At 41.2% G+C, this 20,442-nt stretch overlaps 1 protein-coding gene across 12 annotated transcripts in view; it reads right to left on the bottom strand.

The window, feature by feature from the left end:
* LOC116392982 (unconventional myosin-IXAa-like) overlaps positions 1-20,442 on the bottom strand; it is a 130,571-nt gene that overhangs the window by 58,565 nt on the left and 51,564 nt on the right. For 9 of the 12 annotated variants that reach the window (XM_031864869.1, XM_031864885.1, XM_031864889.1 and 6 more), the window contains exons 3-8: positions 13,353-13,447; positions 13,005-13,067; positions 10,299-10,398; positions 7,740-7,793; positions 2,072-2,172; positions 1,585-1,711 (exon numbers count right to left, since the gene is read on the bottom strand). In XM_031864869.1, the coding sequence (XP_031720729.1) occupies positions 1,585-1,711; positions 2,072-2,172; positions 7,740-7,793; positions 10,299-10,398; positions 13,005-13,067; positions 13,353-13,447 (540 nt within the window). Of the gene's footprint in view, positions 1-1,584; positions 1,712-2,071; positions 2,173-7,739; positions 10,221-10,298; positions 10,399-13,004; positions 13,068-13,352; positions 13,448-20,442 lie in introns of those variants that run through there. The other 3 variants (XM_031864854.1, XM_031864939.1, XM_031864929.1) reach the window with 2 other exon arrangements.

Here is a 20,442-nt window from a genome sequence, read left to right as displayed (position 1 = left end):
ACATACATATACATACATACATATATATATATACACATATACATATATATATATACATATATATATACATACATACATATATACATATATATATACATACATACATATATACATATACATACATACATATATACATACACATACATACATACATATATACATACACATATATACATACATACACATATATATACACATATATATATACATACACATATATACATACATACACATATATATACACATATATATATATACATATACATATATACATACATATACATATACATACATATATACATACACATATATATACATATACATACACATATATATACATATACATATACATATATGTATATATATATACATATACATATATGTATATATATATACATATTCGTATATGTACATACATATACATATATGTACATACATATACATATATGTACATACATATACATATACTGTATGTACATACATATACATATACTGTATGTACATACATATACATATACTGTATGTACATACATATACATATACACATACACATACATATACACATACATATACACATATATACATACACACACAAAACTCATTTATTTTATTTTTACGTTCGTTAGTAATTATTTTTTTAATACTGTTATTATTATTACCTTTTGATTTTATTTTATTATTACCTTCTTTTTTATTTAATTATTTTTTTAGTTTCTATTTTAGTTATTATTTGATGCTTATCTCATTCGTTCTCATCACATTTCAACAAATGTAAAACAGCATGGTGCTTTAAAAAAACATTGTTGAAGCTTGTCTCAGTGACGAATATGTTTTTTTGGGGTTTTTAGTCATTAAAATGTGATTTATCACCTATAAATTTAATTTATAGGTGATATTGAGACAACAACCCATACGCAGCTGCATGGCAGCACAAGTGGTCCGAAAATAGCCTCAACACAAACAGTACTTTGTGGAAACACTGGCTGGTCGGACGGCTCTTTGGGACCTGAAGCACCTCTTTAACGTCCGCTGTCACCACAAGCTGTGTTGTAAGGCAGAGAGTCCTCAGTTCTCTGAAAGGTTGTTGTTTCTCTAAAGCCCACATATGGGAGGTAAACGTGGAAATAGGGTTATCCTCATATCTCACCGCATTTTAAAAAACAAAAAAAACACAGCGCAATGAAAACTCATTTGATCAAATGGATGCTACTTGTTTTTTAAAGTTCACTAAGTCCGTGTGGCGTTTTAAGTATCTCCATCGGGTATGTAATGGAATAACTTTGGGAGACGGAACGGCAAAGAAAGTATTTAGGGAGAACAAACAAGCCCTGTGGTAAAGCCCTGCTCCAATTCTCCATTTTTATTATCCTTCAAAGTATTTAGAGTATTGCATTTCAGCATAAAGTCAGCGAGACAAAACGCACTGTTCTCCGACTCAGACTTGTCGTGTGTGGCGTTTTCTATTGGATTTTCTTATGAAAACTGGATTATCAATAAAACTGAATTATATCTCCCATAATGTGTTGATGTGTTTGAACTTTACTTAACTTTACTTGAATGAAAAGGCTGCATCATGCTGCTCACCTCTAGCAGCTCTGAGACGATTGGCAGGCCCTCTGGGTTGCAGATGTCGATGGAATCGTCCCTGTAGGTCTTCTTCTTGTAGCGGATGTTTCCCAGGTGGAGGATTGCTGACAGCAGGGAGAAAATCCTGACAAAGGAGAACAAAGTTATTGTTGATATATTTACATTACTTTTGGGCAACTAAGCTACCGTCTTACTGGGCTTGTTTTACGATAAATAAAGAGATTCTATGCTCAGAGGAAACCTTGTCATCGTGTGCAGTACTGCCATTGAATGGTCTCTTTATTCAGCCAACTGATGCAAAAACAAATCAGATTAAATATTCATCTTTAAATACTTAATAATTAGTCTGTTTCTGCTGGGCCTGATAATGTTTCCACAAAAAATGTAATTTTTTATTCTACTTACAAGACTCCTGACAGTGATTCTAACCGACATGGCTGAGGTCCACATGTACATATTATTACGACCAAACTGCTCATCTTACTGTTTGCATGTGGTGGGTAAGAAGCCGACCATCTCCATAGCCAGCTGCAGACGCTCAAAGTCATGTTTCAGATCCTCTCCTTCCACTGTGAAGCAGTCCTGCTGGTGTCAGGTGGAAACACACAAACACAGGAAAAGAGAGGAAGACAGAGAGAGACATCAGCACCACAAAGGATTTTTAATGAATATGCACGTAAACTTAACTAAAAACTGCTTATGTCATATATAAAACTATTCCATTACAAATGGCGAAGACTTGGCTTGTATCTATATAAGCTAAATGAGTATATGTGTGACTGAGCAGGGTTTCACACAGTATTTCATGTGCTTCACTTTGTCTGAATAAAGAGGAACTCTGCTAACATTAGAGGAAGTTATTGCACCTGAAAATGAAATGAATCAAGTCCCAGGTCAAACAACAACAAAGCCAGAGTCAAGTCCAAGTCCTGAACTTTAGAGTCCTTAGCAAGTCATCATGTGCCCTTCACCAAAATGAAAAAGAAATAATAAGTGCTTTTTAAAGTATCTATGTGTATGACTTTCAAATACACTTTACAAAAAAATCATTATTGAGGTGTGTCTTAGTATTCTTGTGATATTTGACTGGCTGCTTTCGGATTGACTCAAAGACTTTTCTTCATGTGAATACTTTATTTATAACATAATTGGGGAAAGTGATTTGTTTCATTCTAAAAAGGCTTTTTTTTTCAAAAACCAACATGGCTTAGTTCAAATAAACCTCATCTCGTCTCTGATTTTGACATCAGATGTCATTCCAAGTCAGAAGGCCAAAGTCAAAGTCACGAGTCATACGCGTCAGAGTCAAAGTCAAGTTTTTGGTCTTTTGAATTGTGTCAAGTTGAGTCTAAAGAGAGATTAAGATTCATGATGCGAGTCTAAACCACATGACTCGAGTCCACGCGGCGCTCCTCCGGCAGCAAAGGCCACATCTTTAATGGATAAGACCACCGCGGAGAAACTAAACTGATTACCGCAGATTCAATGTGGTCATGGTTGTCCGACTCTGGCTCAGCAGACGACAGTGATAAATCAATCAAACGGTACATTCGCTGTAAAGTGATTAATGAAAGCGGGACACGTCGCGATGTCAGAAAAGACAGAAATTCTTCTGCAGTTGAGGAAACGCGAGCCAACCTCTTCACACAGAAATGTACTCATGAGTGCATTTCTATGTGAGTGGGAGACACTGACATCATACAGTGACAGTAAAGGATGGAGAGAGTGAGGACGTGTATGTTTACAGTGATGTGTGTGTGTGTGTGTGTGTGTGTGTGTGTGTGTCTCCTCAGGGCCTCCGGTCGGTCAGCATGTCTGCTCCGGCAGCGAGCCTCTCTCAGGCTGTAATTAGCGCATACCACAGCGACCGGCCAGCGAGAGAAGACACAGGAACCCATAATCCCCACTCTGGGTTGCCTCCTCTCCGCTTTAACATTCAGCACTCCTCCGCCTCTCCATTGTTTTCACTTTGGCTCAGAACTCGTCGGTAACTGCGGAGCCAACGATCTGCGATTTTCTCCGGCGAGCGTCTCCAATTGCAAACAAAAGGGGTTTTGAGGCTTCTCGAGCAACGGCGAGAACCGGGAAAAGACAGTTTTCAAATTGCCGGGTATGTTCGACCTCAGCGCCGAGCAGCACAATACGATACGTTGGAGGAAGTTGAGAAAATAAAGAGATTTTGACAGGTTGCGTGGGAATGCTTTGGTCGAAAACCAAAAACCTTGGCTGTTGGTACTTCTTAAGTGCAGTGAAGGGATGATTACTAAACAACGTTATTTTAAACAAAGGACCTTCTCTCCCTCACAACTTGAAATCGTAATGTTATGCCAGTTGCAACACTCCCGGTGCAGGCTTACACCACTTAATTGAGTCAAGTCAGGAGCCCAGCTGACGCAGCACTTTTCAACAGATCGCTCATGGATCCAGTTAAAAGTTGATGTGCATCCAGTCGAGGCTCTCCTGCTACTTACCTTGACTTAATCCTGATTTATGTTGTCGAGGCACCCGGTCGACGTTAAGCCAAAAACAACATGCCAGCCCGTCACTAGACATTCCACACAACCAAAAACCATAGACACCCAAACAGGCACAGAATGCAAAACCCCCACAGCCACAGAGGCCCAGCATCAAACACCCAACTGCAATCATCAAATGCAAACATCCGGAAAATGTTTGGTCTTTGGGATCTTTAGTCAAATACTTTTTCTTTTTTTTATAAAGTCACTCTGGTTTATTTTCTATTTTTGAATCCAGACATCTGGAATGTGTGTACTCTTGTCACTGTTTAAAGCAACGGGTGTCTCCATTTACTGCAGCGTGCCCCCCCCCCCCCCCCCCCCCGCCCCCCCCCCCCCCCCCCCCCGCATGTTGACCAACGGTAGAGGTCAAGGGTTAAATAGGCCCAAAGGGCCGGTCAGATGCTCAGACAGCTGTCAAGAGCTGCTGAGCTTTCTCTGTGTGTGTGTGTGTGTTTGTGTGAGAAGGTTTGTCAAGACGGTGACATCATCTCCTTGGACGGTGGGGTCGCAGACTGATGAGGTCATTGACTGACCCTTGAGGGAGACATTGTGTCAGCAAACAGTGAGGCGGGATGTTGTGTAAGGAACGAAATATGACAGAGAGGAGCCAAAGGAAAAAAAGAGTAGAGAGAAGAAAACAAAGAGGCCTTGAAGTTAAAGGAACAGTTCATCATTTTGCTTTTTGCTTCCTTTGCGAGAGTGAGATGAGAGGATCGATATAAATCTCATGTCTTTTGTTAAGGCGAGGCACATTTATTTGTATAGCGTAGCGGCTTTCACATGAAAAGGATTACAAAAGGATTACAGTGCAAGTTAAATATATGTAAGAATCAGGGCGTGGTTAGCCTAGCTTAGCATAAAGACTGTGGAAGCAGCTAGCCTAGCTCACACTTAGAGCACAACAACACTCAATGTATGTTGTTTTGTTTAACCATTACATGAACATAAATATTAGATTTTATAGTGAGTTATATCCTCCATTTCCGCTCATTGCTACTGTGCAGCATATTTGGCCATAATGTGGGTTACAAGTTAGCATGCAACTCCGACCAAAACCAGAAATGGTCTCCTTACATTTTTGTTTATGTATTGGTAGACAAACTAAATACAGTGTGTGAATAAGGCAGCTTCACTTGTAATAGGTGTAGACGTTCACTTAAGACAGAGCCAGGCTAGCTGTCTTTATGCTAAGCTAGGCATAACACATCCTGACTATCTCCATATCGGAACGCATTGACATCAATCTTCTCATCTCACTCGTGGAAAGAAAGCAAACAAGTAATATAGCAGTAATACTAGTATATATATATATATATATATATATATATATATTCTTTGAAAAGAATAGTCAACTGAAAGTCTGTCTTCCTCCCCTCGAGGCTTTCTGTGAAACCTTTGTAGTGTTGTAGCTGATTCACAGAAGTTACGATGGTTTTAAAACGGCAACGCAGAAACACATTAATCAAAAGTTATTATAAATAGTATAAACATCTCAAATCACTCAGGCAGCAAAATCCACTGAGCATGCTCAGTATGTTTCAAACAATGTTTACTTTGCCTATAAATATGCTACTTCCATTGCTGGAGGCTTTCTCTGCAGGAGTGATTTGAAAAAGGATAGACAGGAAATACTTCTACACATTTTTTGCTTTGACGCTGGAATCCATCTCAACTACTGGGAATCCAAAAGGACGACAGCATATCAGAGTCCCTTTTTAAGCACAGAGGAGGGGAGTATTTGATATTCGATAGAAAGATTTAACTGGTTAAATGTGGAGCAGAACCTACATATAAGTTCTGAAAAAGGTAAGTGAGTGTCCTCATAAAACCCCTTCCTGGATAAAGGTACAATTTATTTGAAAGAAGTGGGAGACAAAGAGCCAAAGTCAAGAGGGATCAGTCGAGTCATATTCATACTAATCGACTCATGTCAAGCGTTTGCTCGCCGGCAAAGTCAAAATAACAAAATCTCCTATTAGGAGATACTGAATCCCTTAACCACACAGAAACAAATCCCACTGACCAAACATTACTCACGTCAGGTGGAGACTGGCAAGGCAGTGGCAAGCTCAGAGACCGGCAAACACACACACACACACACACACACACACACACACACACACACAGACGAAATGGACCACACACTTAGAGGGAAGTTTCAGGATGTGAAGCCAATTGATCACAATTGAAACCTTCTCATAGAAAAAAACAGCGTAAGGAAAGAAATAATAATGTTTGCTCGACATTTCCATTATCGTCTCTTGATATTTAAAGTTATTGTTCGGCTGTCATGAACTTCTCTATTACATGTTTTTGTGGTAACTGGGGTAATCAAAAACTCAGTTTTTGATACTCTCTGTGGTCAGACTTTTTCAAGCAATAGACGTTTAATGTAATTCAATTCTTTAATCGCGCCTTTATATAGTAATTTTCCATTGTTGGTGGCGGGGTCCGCCATTCCTGTGCAGGATTCTAATTGCATATTGATGCGCGAGTGTAATCCAGTAATTTTATCTCAATGATCAAAGTGTTACTCTCACACAGCCTTACAATGGCTGCATTTAGTAACTGCTTCTTACTGCTGCTAGCTCACATTCAAAGCACAAGTACAAGCACATCAAAATGTGTGTACATCCTGTAAATACTTCTCTATGAAGTACTTTTTATTGTGGTGGAGTCCTGCAGGAAATTATTCATGTAATGCAGGCCAGATTCTTCTCATTGATGTCAGCCTCACTGTTTACTACCTCAACCTTTCCTACTGTCGCTGCTTTACATTAAATATGATCTTGAGTTTGTCATCAACCTGATGCTTATTTAAACACCCAGCAGATACAGAGCATAATGCCATGGTATTATTCTCAAATATCTGTATTTGTACTGGATAAAAACATTTAATAGTGATCATCTAAAAAAGAAAGTTGAATGCTTATAATAAGAAAAGGTTTAATTGATGTATTTGCAACCATCAGTGTTTGATTGACCACCTAAAAAAACATTTATATATATATATATAAAAGGCTCTTTATATTTCATGTTCCCTTTCTGCACTTGAATTTAACAGCATGCTGTTGAACGTTGCTATTATAATTTCACTTTTTAAAACATGGGAGGTAATAAATTGAAATGTAGAAGTGAAGGTAAAATCCTGAACCTTCCCTTTAAAGATGTCGGTTTCCAGGTTTGACGTCATCAACCAATCGCCAGACAGCAAAGCGTCCAAAGCCAGAAATTTGATTAAAGGAATTCCTTAATGTTTGACTTTTACTTGGTCAATCAGCGTTCATCTATAAAGTCATTTCAGGTGAATGTCTCTTTTTTGCAACAAAACTTACAGTAAATTACATATTTTTTTCAGTGTCAAATCACACTTTAACTGAGATGCTTTAAACGTACACAAATATCTTGAGACAAAAGAATTAAAGTTGTTACATTAAAGGTATCCCTTTAAACATTTTTCATTATCGAGCTGAGGTCAGTTCAGGTCGCCTCCATCTTTAGTCCATTTCAGTGAAAAGCAGGCGGGCGAGAGAGAACAAGACCCAAGACTGGCACCATAAAACACCAGAGAGCCACGACACACCCAGTGAGCACAGACGTACACAAACAACTCGTCATCCACATGATACTGACCAGATCGCTCTCATAGTAATTGTCCCAGTGGAGTTTGTGCGATTTCTTTGTCATCTGGAAGCAAGGCAGAGCGGGTTAAGAAGGCAGGAATTACACACCATGAATACGCACACGACTTGAGAAAGATGAGACATGCTGTTAAATATGTGAGGAAACAAATGACCAATCCTCACACACACAAGCAGACACGCATACACACATCTCCAGAGCGGCAGTCAGTTATTCCATGATGGTGGAGGTTATGTTTTGACTTTTTTTACACTACGTACACAAAGTATTGAGCTTTTTTACTGAAGTAAAAGTAGCAATAAACTGTAAAGAATACTCCATTACAAGTACTGCAAATTATCCACGAAATCTTACTGAACTTAAAGTACAGAAGTATTACCTAACGATAATTAAATTGTATATTAATTACATTGTGGAAGTAGCATTTTAGGGTTTTAGCTGGTCACACTGGAGATAATTTACACTTGTATAATTCAAGTACATGTACCACAAAATGTATGTACATCCTGTAAAAAACGTCTTCATTAAGTACTTTATATTGTGGCGGAGTCCGCCATTGCTGCGCTGGATTGCCTGCTTTAGTAAGAGAGGGATTCATAGGAAATGATATCTACCTCACCCTTTCGTACTGTCGCTGCTTCACATTAAATATGAGCTTAACAACCTGATGCTTGTTTACACATCCGGCAGATACACAGAATATTAGCCTGATGATTGCAAGTCAAATATTCACTCTTTGCTCTGTTTTTGGTCTCTACCGACTCCAACTACAGGGAAATATCTGACTTTTTAGAAGCTAAATGCTCCACTATTATCACCAGCGAGACACTAACTTTGTCTGCTAGGGAGTAGGTAGTGCATATTTAGAGATTTTACCCTGAAAACAGCTGCCTGTCACAGCCAAAAATGACGTAAAGACACATTATGAGAGCTGTGAGAGTGAAGCAACGCAGAAGTTGAGGGGAGCTGCAGATTCACGAGGTAATTCTCTTTAGGATCGTCACAATAAGTGACCCTTTGTCACGTTGTCATGTAATATTTCATTACTTCAGGATTACAGTAGCCTACTCGAGAAAACATACTTGGTTACAAGAACACACAGAGAACAAACTCTGAGAGAGATAAATATGGAAATATGGATAATCATTTTGTTCCTCTGTGACACCACGTGTGTCAGGAGTGTGTGTTTACGTGTGTGTGTGTGTGTCCCTGAAAGACAGAAGGCTTGCTGTGTGTCGTGCACACGCTCTCACACACACACACACACACACACGCACGCACACACACACGCACGCGACCGCCGGCATCCTCTGCACGAGATCAAGTCAGCGCCAGATTAACTCCTGAGTATTGCAGTTGCCATGGAAACAGGGCTGCATAGTAACAGGCAGTCGGCAACAGAAGATGAGGATGGGGGGAGGGGGGGTTGTTGTCGTGGGGATTAAGGGAGGAAAAAAAAACCTGTTACTTTTTCGGGGAAAAGAGATGAACAAAGGGGGGGGGGGGGTTTGCCTCCTCAGTGTGCTGCCATAGGAAGAGGGAATATGAAGCCTCACGTATCTGCTGCCAACACACACAGATGTACTGCAGAAGATGGACACATATAGGGGATTTTTTGGCATGTACACAAGCATGTAAACAACCCCCCCCCCTCGCCACACACACACACACACACACATCTGAGACACAGTCACAGATGCAGGGTGGAAATTTCTTGAGCTGCTGCAATCAACACTTCAAAGCGTTGAGCAGTGATCCAGTTATGATAAATGAGGGAATAAGATCCAACAGAGAGAAAAGGAGGGAGGGGGGGAGGCCGACATTTTCAAAGACCATCTTCAGGGTGTCCATCAATCTCTCAAGCTTAATTTTTGTGAATTGGTGAAGGGAGAAAATATTAATTTCCATCACATGGGCCTCATGCAAGAACAACTTGCACAAACAGATTTGTTTGTGTGCGGGACGTACGGGCGATTTAAGAGAATTTGTGGCATTCACCAATTTTCCTCAGATTTACATTTTTCTCTTAGCTACTCACTAATCTACGAGTGGTATTCTGCCTTTCTTCGCAATTAAAAAATACATTTCATGCTTTAATCTGAATACATTTGGAATTTAAAGATAAGATTGAAATCTCTGGACCCTATTTCCCCGTGTGTTTGTGTCTAACAGACTAACTGGGACAACGCATTGTAAAATGGGTTCAGTATTAAGGGAGTACGCTTTAACCGGCTGCCACAAAGCGAGCCCCGAGGGCATTTGTGCACCTCAGTGTAACGTTACATTCACTAAAATGCTTGTTTTTGCAACCGGAATGCTCAGATTGTTGTAATAAGTGTCTGAAAACATTACGAAAAGAAATCAAATCAAACTCTTAAAATCACAATAATACAAATCCTTTTTCCGGTTTTTTCCTTCTTTGACGCTGGCAGAAACAGGATTTTAATCACTTGACGGGCAACATAACAGGATTTGCATGAATATATATCAACGTGGAGTTATTTTTTTTGTACTGAATTCTGTGTTGTCTGCTTTTGTGTGTGTGCCGACCTGGTTGAGGTAGTGGTATTCCTCAGGTTTCAGCAGGTGGAAGGACTTCCTCTCCTCTTCGCTGGCTCCGGTCAACAGGTAGTAGAAAACATGGTAATTCCTATAGACACACACACACACACACACACAACAAGTTCGAGGGGATGATTCTTTAACACAAAAACACGTTTCCCGTATTGATTTCTCAAATCATTTTAAATTCCCTCTGAGCTGAACTGAGGACAGCAGCTTTCACATCTCCTCGCTCTGCCTTAAACGACGCCTCGGGGAGGAGACTCCATTCAGAGATTTTTGGAGTAGAGTACAGTGGAAAAACTCTCCATCTGCACCCTACAGTATGTCACAACTCAAACCTGCAGCATGTAATAAATAGGTCACACCTCTCCACCCGACGGGCTCGCGTTTCAAGTCAAACAAAGCGTCAGTGTGGTGTGTGTGTGTGTGGGCTGGAGGTTAGGACTGGTGCCTCTGTGACAAAGGCTGTGGCCTCGGCCAACGCACCCAGATGTAATTTTATTACAGCTGGAAACGAGCTTCCCTGCTCTGCACAGGGACACTTAATGCCTGGTGGAAAGTTAAAAAGCCCAGAAAGGATATGAAAGAATCCCAATCTGTGACTGGTGGATGGGTAGAAGGATGTTTTAAATGAAACTGAGACGTAGTGAGAGTTAATGAGCTTCTGAACAATACCTCTGTGAGTAGTTTTACTATTTCCATAACTGTCACTGCTCCTGCCGTCAAAACAGTCACTTTGAGCTGCGAAATGTGACCTGAAATTAACTTCAAGGTAATGTTTCTATCAATGTTTCTCTCTAACAAATAGAACTTCATCTATGTAATCCTCCTGAAAATGTTACCTCCATCTACTACAGACATTCAGATGATTATTGAAATGAACCTTAATGAACATTTACTGGCAATACATATTTAATGAGCTTCCACAATAGTGGCTTAGCTGTCTGGCTTGCTACAGTCACAGCACTAAAACACTAACACTGACGCATGAAGATCAGGTTTCTTGATGATTACATTTCCCTGAGCACAGCCATTACAAAACCAGTGCCCTTGACCCCAAAAGCTGTTTTTTTGCTGACCTGCCCAGAGGCTCATTTACAGGCAGTAGCCATCAACAGAGCCATGCTAGCTCTTTCCCACTGCTCCTAGTCTTTGTGCTAAGCTAAGCTAACCTGGTGGTGGTCACATTTATCGTACAGATCTGTGATGAGTGCTTCTTGGCAAGAAGGCGGAATAAACAAATTTCACAAATGATTTCTTTGATATGTTTTGGTTTTTATTTGTATTTAGTTTCTTCTATGTGAGCCGTCTAGATGTCCGGTGACTCACAATCTGAAACAGTTTATGTATTAAGTATGTTTTGCATATACAAAACCTTTGGTGATTGGTGCATGACAATAAACAGAGTGCTACACTATAAGACTTGAATAAAAATATGATAATTTAAACAAACAATATAAGATTACGTTAAAATAAGTTTATTATTAAGGCGTTAAGTGTGTATTTTAAAGTGTAGAGTGGATGTAATTGTCTTACAATTGAGTTAATGGTAGAGCACTATTATAGCTACGACTGTTAGCACTATTAATGAACCTCAGTGCAAACTTAAACCTAAAACCATGCTACTAATAATTTTAGACAGAGGTTGCTGAGTAAAGTCACAGCAGAGTCATAAAGCACAACGGCACCACTGGAGAGTTCAGCTACTCTTTTATTTCCTCACTCTGAGGTCGTACAGAGGCAACCTGTCACGATACTGGAGTTAAGATTTAAGATAGTTTGTGGTTCATCATCAGCCCGCCTGCTCCCCCCACCTCTCTGCTTCAGGTCTGAGCATCTGGGGGGGTCCCGTCTTCAGTTCCTACCCTATTAATATGGCCGCCAGGGCCTGTCATCAGGATGAAATAGAAACCCAGAGGCCGATCAGGGTTAGAGGGATTAGATGACCGGTGGAGGGTTTTACATTGTTTTTTCTCCATCACTCAAAAGCTATTACGCTGGTGGGACCTGTGATGCGTTGCTTTTAAACCGTCGCCTAGAAGAGATGAGCGATACTGAGCCGTTTTAGGGATGTAGGTACAGGTGGACATTCCTGTGCATATGTTCATGTTTGTATGTGTGTGTGTCTGTGTGGGTGTGTGAGTGTGAAAAAATAAGTGACGGTGAAACCGATTTCTATGAAATATCTCAGGATCTATTTTCTCAAAAATAGTTCTGATGCGTAATTTGTGTGATTAAACAATCATGTCCTGTGTGTGTAAATGACCACACTCGGAGTGGAACCTGACAGTTTGCAGTGTTAATTCAGAAAGTAAAGGGCAGAGGCCTTTGTCAGATGGACACCCGATATATATTCTCAGCTTGCAGAGGAAATGACGGCTATTTTAGTATTAGGTTTCTTAGACAAAGACAAATCAGTGCAGAGATATGGATTTGACATATTATCTCTCAAACAAGTAGGATTATGGCTCTATTCTTTCTCCTTTCTTATTCATGGCTGCGCTCGGGTTCCTTCAGGTTCATTCTTCTAATCTTTTAGAGATTTTAAAGGAGCAGATTGATTTAGTTTGGCTTTCTGCTGGAACAAGATCTTGTTAACAGGATCTTAAAACCATCACAATTGAAAAAATGGGTAGAAATTTAAATAAGTAAGCAGCTGAATAACCACCAGGGTCAAAGTGCCTCACTCACCTCTCATTGTGCTCCTGGTACACCAGACGGGATTTCTCCAGCAGGTACTTCTCCACATAGGCTCTAAAAACAAAACATAAAACAGCTGATATTAAGTAAACAACATACATGAAAGAGTTCAGGGGAAAAGAGTTGGCAACACTGAGCTGAGTTTTTCGGTTCGATGGTTTTTAAAATCTGTCTTTCTCAAGATTATCAACCCTGTCTTTAACTGATCTAAATATTAAGTAATTGTTCAGTCACCATTAGTAAGTGATTAAATGTTGCTACTCGACCAATTAGCATTGGTACGACTTCTATATGTCTTTTATATGTGTGTGTGTGTGTGTGTGTGTGTGTGTGTCTCACCCTCTGACAGTGCCACTCTCCTGGTAGTTGACCTGGATGAACTTGCCGAAGCGGCTGGAGTTGTTGTTGTGGGCCGTCTTCGCGTTCCCAAAGGCCTGAGGAGAAAATGGAAACATGTCAGCATGCAGACAGGTGACACTGTCACTGACAGGTACAGGTACAGGTACAGAAAGACGCAGACATCCTTTAAACTACAGCAGAAGGATTAACTGCTCATCAACACGTTGTAGCAACAAGACAAGGTTTTCAGGTCTTCACACAAACTTTATGATGGGAACTGAACTCTGATCCAAAGTGAAAAAATGTGTTCGGAGTCGAGGGGAAAGCTACCAATCACAGAACTGTAACAGAGGTCATGAGGCTCAGGAAGAGGCCCGCAAGAGGCACGCACACACACACACACACACACACACACACACACACAGACATGAGAGGAAAAAGGCAGAGGAGAAAAGAGAAGAGGGGGGGAGAGGAGAGGAATGAAAAAAGGAACCAAGGAGAGGAGAGAAGAGGAGAGGAATCATGGAGAGAAATGATGAGGAGAGGAGAGGAGAGAAGAGGAGAGGAATCATGGAGAGAAATGATGAGGAGAGGAGAGGAGAGAAGAGGAGAGGAATCATGGAGAGAAATGATGAGGAGAGGAGAGGAGAGAAGAGGGGAGAGGAAATGTGGAGAGGAGATACGAGGAGTCAAGTTAAAGAAATGGAACAAGGAAACAAAACAAGAAAAAGAGAGGAAAGCAGGGTAGAAGAGACCAAACAAGGAAAATAGATGAAGCAAGGCAAGGAAACAGGGATGGAAGGGGAAACTAGGAGAATAGGAGATGATAATAGGAGAGGAGATACAGAAGAAATGGAGACAAAAAAGAGGAAAACTGTAGAGTTTGAGAAGAAAACAAGTGGGAGGGGGGAAGAAGGGAAGATCATCTAGGACAGAGGAGATGATGAAAGGAATGAACGAGGGCAGCAGCAAAGAGGAGAAGACGAAACAAAACGGATGACAAGAAGGAAAATGAGGACAGGATAGAAGATCACAAACAAATGAGGAATGACATTAGAAAAGATGAAAGATGGAAATTTAAGAGTGAAATAAGATGATGCGAAACATGAGAAAGATTTAATATAAAAACACATAATATTTCAGCACTACAGTTCACAGAAACAGGGGGGGGGGGGGAAATGAAAAAGAACAAAAAAAAAACCAGGCGAGGGGGGGCAGAGAGAGAAGGGGCGTCAGATAATTGTTTGTGGCTGCTGGGTGAAAACTACAGCTCTGGAATAACACGGTTTAATAAAAGTAAAATCCTGCTCCTTTGATCTCGGTGAGGATTTGTTCAAAAACTCCCCCAACACCGCCGACCTGACACACATTTAAAAGAAGAAAAAAATAACTAATAGAACTGCATTACGGCTCATCTTTTTACGGTGTTTCTCGTTCCCTAGTACACCATACATGTAATACTTATCGTCTCCTTCAAATCCATTTTTCTTTTCCCTCTCCACCAGACCCCTATGAGGCTTTATAAATAAACGTCCATGGGTTGATACGTAATCAACCACAGAAGAAGAGTGGACTGGCAGCGAGATGTGTCTCAGTCCAAAATGTAAATCGAAACTGCAATTTACGTGATAATGACAGAGCTTTCATTCTCAGTAATTTAGTGGATATACGAGCCCTTTTGTGGCAAAATGTTTCCAGTTTTGACTTTTAGAGGAAATTCCGCTTCCTGAAATGATTGAGTGAAATGAGCACCGGCTCTCATGGGAACTGCCAACGACAATCAAACCACTGCTGGTGGAAGACCAGTCGGCAACTGCCGGGTCTAAGAAGTGAAGCCAATGTGGAAGAGCCTTAAACTTGCATTCTCTCTAATGACCATCAGGGGGCGACTCCTCTGGTTGTATAGAAGTCTATGAGCAAGTAAACACTGTAAACATGAGTTTATGGTCTCAATCAGTAGTTTCAAGTCTTCTTCAATACAGCAAGATGTTCTTACAGTAAATTGTGCTCCCATTTAAAGTGAAATAAACTATAAAGCAGGGAATGCTTTAGGGCGGGGCTACCTTGTGATTGACAGGTCAGTACCATGTCGTTCGGTCGGGGTGTTGTCAGTGTTTTTGTCTTAAAACTTTAACCCTTTCACAGTGTGTTTTCAGTTGATGAAAGCCCGGTGCGTCTCATACAGACGCTAAAGGGTGACCTGATGCGTTGGTATCGGATAACGACGAGCACTGACCACGCTTTGGTATCTGACGAGTTGGGAGAGAGAATGGGATGTATGTTCGCTTGTTTTGTATATTGTATTTAATTTAAAACACATTGAGGGCGATCCATCATTTAGAAATGGTGCCGAGGTACACACAATAAATGCAAACAATCAAATAGAAATAAAAGACGACGTTATGTATTGTCGGAGCTCATTGTACATCCATGTGTGTCATGTGTGGATGCATGCAGCTATGTGTGTAGTGTGTGTGTGTGTATGTGCTGTATGCGTGAAAGAGATTAATGAGCAGGGCTGAAGTGTCTGGATGATTTAGTGGTGAACTCTGCTTCACGGTCAACGCCTGCTGTGACCACAGCACAGGAAAACACACACTGTGAATCGGTGATTATTCTGTGCATGCGTGTGTGTGTGCGTGTGTTGAACATGTTAGTATCGAGAGGGAGAAAAGGGGAGTGCACGAGAAAGAGAGTGTGCCAGCATAAAAAACTAAACATAAAACAAACCGTTGTTACCTTTATGTCCTTCTCCTCCTCCTTCCCCCTCATTTACCGTCAACTGTCTAATTCAGAGGCAATAAAGCCCACTCAAAGATAAAATCAATAAAGAATTAACGGGTGATAACGACTGAGTACTGTCAGTAGATTGTTGTTCGGGGCATGACAGGGTCAAGTTTAAGCTAATTCCCTGAGGAGGAAAAAAGGCTGATATTCTGTGATGTAATTATAATTCAGATTTTTGCTTTTGCTGAACCCTGTTGTGTTCTTAGTGTCCATATGTGTACGTTCATTGGGAACCATTGTGGCAGACTGTATGTTTAGTTATTTGTCAAAATGTGCGGAACTTATTTGACACATAGTAACAGCAGTGTCTTATGTTAAAACATTATTTTTGACTATTTTCTACACATTAATGTGCAGAGTTTCGTCCATATTTCAACACATTCTCACTCCCAATTCAAAAACAACAGCTCGGTCAGTGACCCGAATCTTCAAAATACAGAACGTACCCGTGTACCGGCACTTTTGCGCGAGTCAATTTCAGCTTGTCAGATGCGTACGTTACATATGCGGCGTAGATTAAGTATGTCATGTACGCTACCTTACATAACTTAACATATATGTAACACAGGTCTAACACAGGTCTCCTGGGTGAAAGTCCTGTGTTTTCTGTCATGTCTTGTGAATTCTGTTGCTCTTTATACTGCCTCACTTGACTCCCTCCTTTAATCCCGCAACAACTAACATTTATGAACACAATGCTCGGCTTTGTTTGGATCGTGGTCTAAAATGTTCCATGTTTTCTTCTCTTTGAAAAACCTCAACATGAAGGAAACATCCAAGAACACCGAGTGGACATATTCGCTGTTCCCTTAGACTTAAAACTTATTTCAATTTTAAATTAAACATGACTCAATACAAACTGAATTAACCCCAGATTTCACTGCACAGCCTGTGGTGCCATATGGAGTCCAGAAATAACCAACTTGAGTGTGTTAAAAACAGCTCGCCACGTCGTCCACTTACACAAATCAAAAGATACAGCTTAGCCGGCCATATGTTACAATTGATGTTGAAGCAAATGTGCTGACCCCCGAGGCATAATCCTGCTCTGACTGAGTGTGTATCTCTATATTTAAGTCCAGCACTGGCTTCATACTGACATTATGCTAATGTATGCTCATGCACTGCGTTGGCCCCTGCAGGCTCTTCCACGCTGTCACATTACGTTAGTTGTTTCCTCGACCGCTGCAGAGAAGCACGACTCGTCAGCCTCAGAGGAAGAAAGCAGTGGTGATGCTTCTATTTTAGAACAGGATTTAGTGTTGAGGGGACAAGATGGGAGCTAGCCTGCTAATTAGCATGCCAGGACTTTCTTCAAAGCAGTAGCTAAAATCAGATCTAATACTAATGCGAACAACTCTCTCTCTCTCTCCTGCTCTTTGTCTTTTTTTTCCTCCCCCCGTACAGTTGCAGTGTTTCCCTAAACGCTCTTAAAAAAGCCATTTGGTGACCTAGATTGGGAAAAGCAAGTGGCGAAGTGCCAAACCCACTGCTGGGCTATAGCTTCCATTAGCTGGTTCCTTCTGTGGAGCGCTGAGTGGGTGAAATTATTGATGCTGCTGGCTGCAGCGCCCCTACGACCAGGTGATGGTGACGGCTCCTTTCAGCAGGATGCTTCGTGAGGATCCAGGTCGAGAGGGGGTTGACATCATGTGGGGGACCTGGATCAGTAAGGGGGACCTTACTGATCAAACCAGCTGTGTAAACATGGCCACCAATATTATATTATCTTTGACTCCAGTAGGTCGTGTGGTACTAATTTATATATTTTGAGGAAACGTCATTTGAAGATTATGGTTTTGTTTTTGGATCGCACTTTATATTATTGCAATACATTTTCTTCATCTGATTACTCTGTATTTGTGTGCATGTAAACATAGCCAGGGGAGATGTTTCCCAAAAAACAACCAGCTGAAAGCAGACAACCCTGCTCCAGTGTACACTGCTGCTGGTCCGTACACATCAGAACACGTCGCCATGATATTCACTTGCTGCAGAGACAGTACTGGAGCAGCTCCCAGCCGGTTATTTTGGTTTCATCTTGCTGCATGTAAATTTTGCTTTAAAACCAGCAGGTGGGCAGAAGCTCTCAACCTCCTCCCGCATATTCACCCGAACAAAACCCAAACACAGGAACCCCCGCTCTGCATCCAGGCTGCAGTGCACCGCGCCACGTGCAGCACAAGTCAGTACGCATGCCGTGCGTCAGTCAAGCTTATACCACACGCTGAAAGATTTCGTCAGCAGATACAGTAAATGCCATTCACTTGCATAGAGACATGCACTCACAGGCTCGGTGGGAGGGGGACACTAACCACATTTTCTGCTTCATTGAACAGCTACGCGACAGGAGCAGACTGACAAGTTAAACTCTTGATACGCGAGAACAGTTATACACGCCCAAACTGTGAATTTCACAGCTTCATCACCCGAAAAAACAGCAACATGGCGACTTGAGGAGAGGATCACGACTTTAAGTGTCACACAATTAGGGCTTAACAACAGTGAAAGTTGTTTTGTTGCAGCAAATGAGTACCAGAAAGAGAGAGGGGAAACATTTCTCAAATTAGGGAAACAAATTATTCAAGACTTTTATCCAAAAAAACCCATTCAGGGGATTTACTGCAAGCGTGTTTCTGCCCTGTTGTCTAATCAAAGGCTTCCTCTTTTAAAGATGTGTTCAGTAGCTGGACTGCTTAGCGCCGGTTTACTCCTGAGCGGCTAATTTCAGCCCACTGGGCCATTATTACAGCAGACGTCTGCTCTTCAGTGTTCCTACCAGCACATTACAGTGTGATGAAAATACAGAGACAGTCACAGCGGGATGTGGAAGGTAGGACGGCCTAAACTCAGTTAATCCACGTTATAAGCTGACAACATATTATTACCTAGTCGTCAGGCTAACACCAAAACAAGTCTTTTTAAATACCTTTCTCGGGATATATAAATATGTTTTTCCTCATTAGCAGCTGTATTTGCACTTCCTGTTGTCAGCTCCATTCCACACACTATTCATTTGTTTCAGCTTATACTTGACATATCGTTAAATTACTGACAAAGCTGCATTAATTCGTACTGTACGTTTTGTTTATTTTGTAATTGGCACAGTTGCATCCCTTCTTACTGTCACTGCCTCTTTGGTCTATTGTCTATTCTGTACTTTCTTAACATCTCTAAATGCACTTTTGCAACAGTTTGCTCTTTTGGTTTTTACCGTGTACGACAAAAACAGAGTTGAATCTCATCTCATCTAGGCTCTAGTGACTTAAAGGGGACATAACAGGTTTACACGTGTTTTGGGTTTCTACTAGAACATGCTTACATGCTTTAAAACACATCCGTCTGAAACCCTCTGTGTAGGCGCCTGTCTCTTTAAGCGCTCCTTCCGATAAAGCCCAGTCTGCTCCGATTGGCTTGCGAGAAAAACACAGTGCAGGGTAGTTCTCAAGCCCTATATTCTAATGAGCCTGCATGTGACATAGGAAGGGGAGCCAAATCTGAATGGCTTGTTGAATCACATGTCTTCAGATAAATGACTGGGTTGTCTTATTTCACAGTCATATACAGTTGTATGAGGACAAGCATTGTTTTCACGATGAGTCCCCTTTAATGCATTTGCTTTAGCTTCAGTTAGTTGTTTGCTTTGTTATGCTTAATCACAGCGAGTAACACTCATCATGAATAACACCATACATCACAGGAGTCACAGGATAAAAGAGTCACTCTGCTCTGGGGGAGAACAGAGTTCAGACTTCAAGGGCCAGAGATGTGACAAAGCCACTTCATCTCATCACCTCCGTCTCTTCTCCATCCGTTGTTCCTTCCCTGTGTCTTGCAGCATGTGGAGCAGCAGAAATACCTCGAAAACAATCTTTCAGAATGATCTCATGCTGTGTGAACAGATTCCCCCAGAGGGCCGTCTGTGTCTGTGTGTGTGTGTGTGTGTGTCTGCTTTTCGACCCAAAGTTGTTGTTTTGTTAAGGCTTTACTACTTCCACGTTCACAGGCGCTCTCGGCGAGATGACATCACACGGCATTCCTCCGCTACAGCAGGTGCAGCTCGGCTTCACATGGCATGCTGGGAAAACAGAGCGTGTGTGTGTGTGTGTGTGTTTCTGTGTTTCGCGGTGGCATCTTTTCCTCTAGGTGTGCGGTCAGGCATGAATACACACAGTCACACAGGAGAGCAGGTGCTTGTGAAGAGCTTCATATCACAGCGACACTCATAAGATGAGACACGACAACAATGTGTGAGAGTGTGTGTGTGTGTGTGTGTGTGTGTGTGTGTGTGTGTGTGTGTGTG

The sequence above is a fragment of the Anarrhichthys ocellatus genome, unplaced genomic scaffold (genome assembly GCF_004355925.1).
Source record: "Anarrhichthys ocellatus isolate YVR2014 unplaced genomic scaffold, GSC_Weel_1.0 scaffold2, whole genome shotgun sequence".
In the NCBI taxonomy this organism is placed as follows: Eukaryota; Metazoa; Chordata; class Actinopteri; order Perciformes; family Anarhichadidae; genus Anarrhichthys; species Anarrhichthys ocellatus.
The sequence above is the reverse complement of the archived record's forward strand: the minus strand, read 5'-3'. Positions and strand labels throughout refer to the sequence as shown.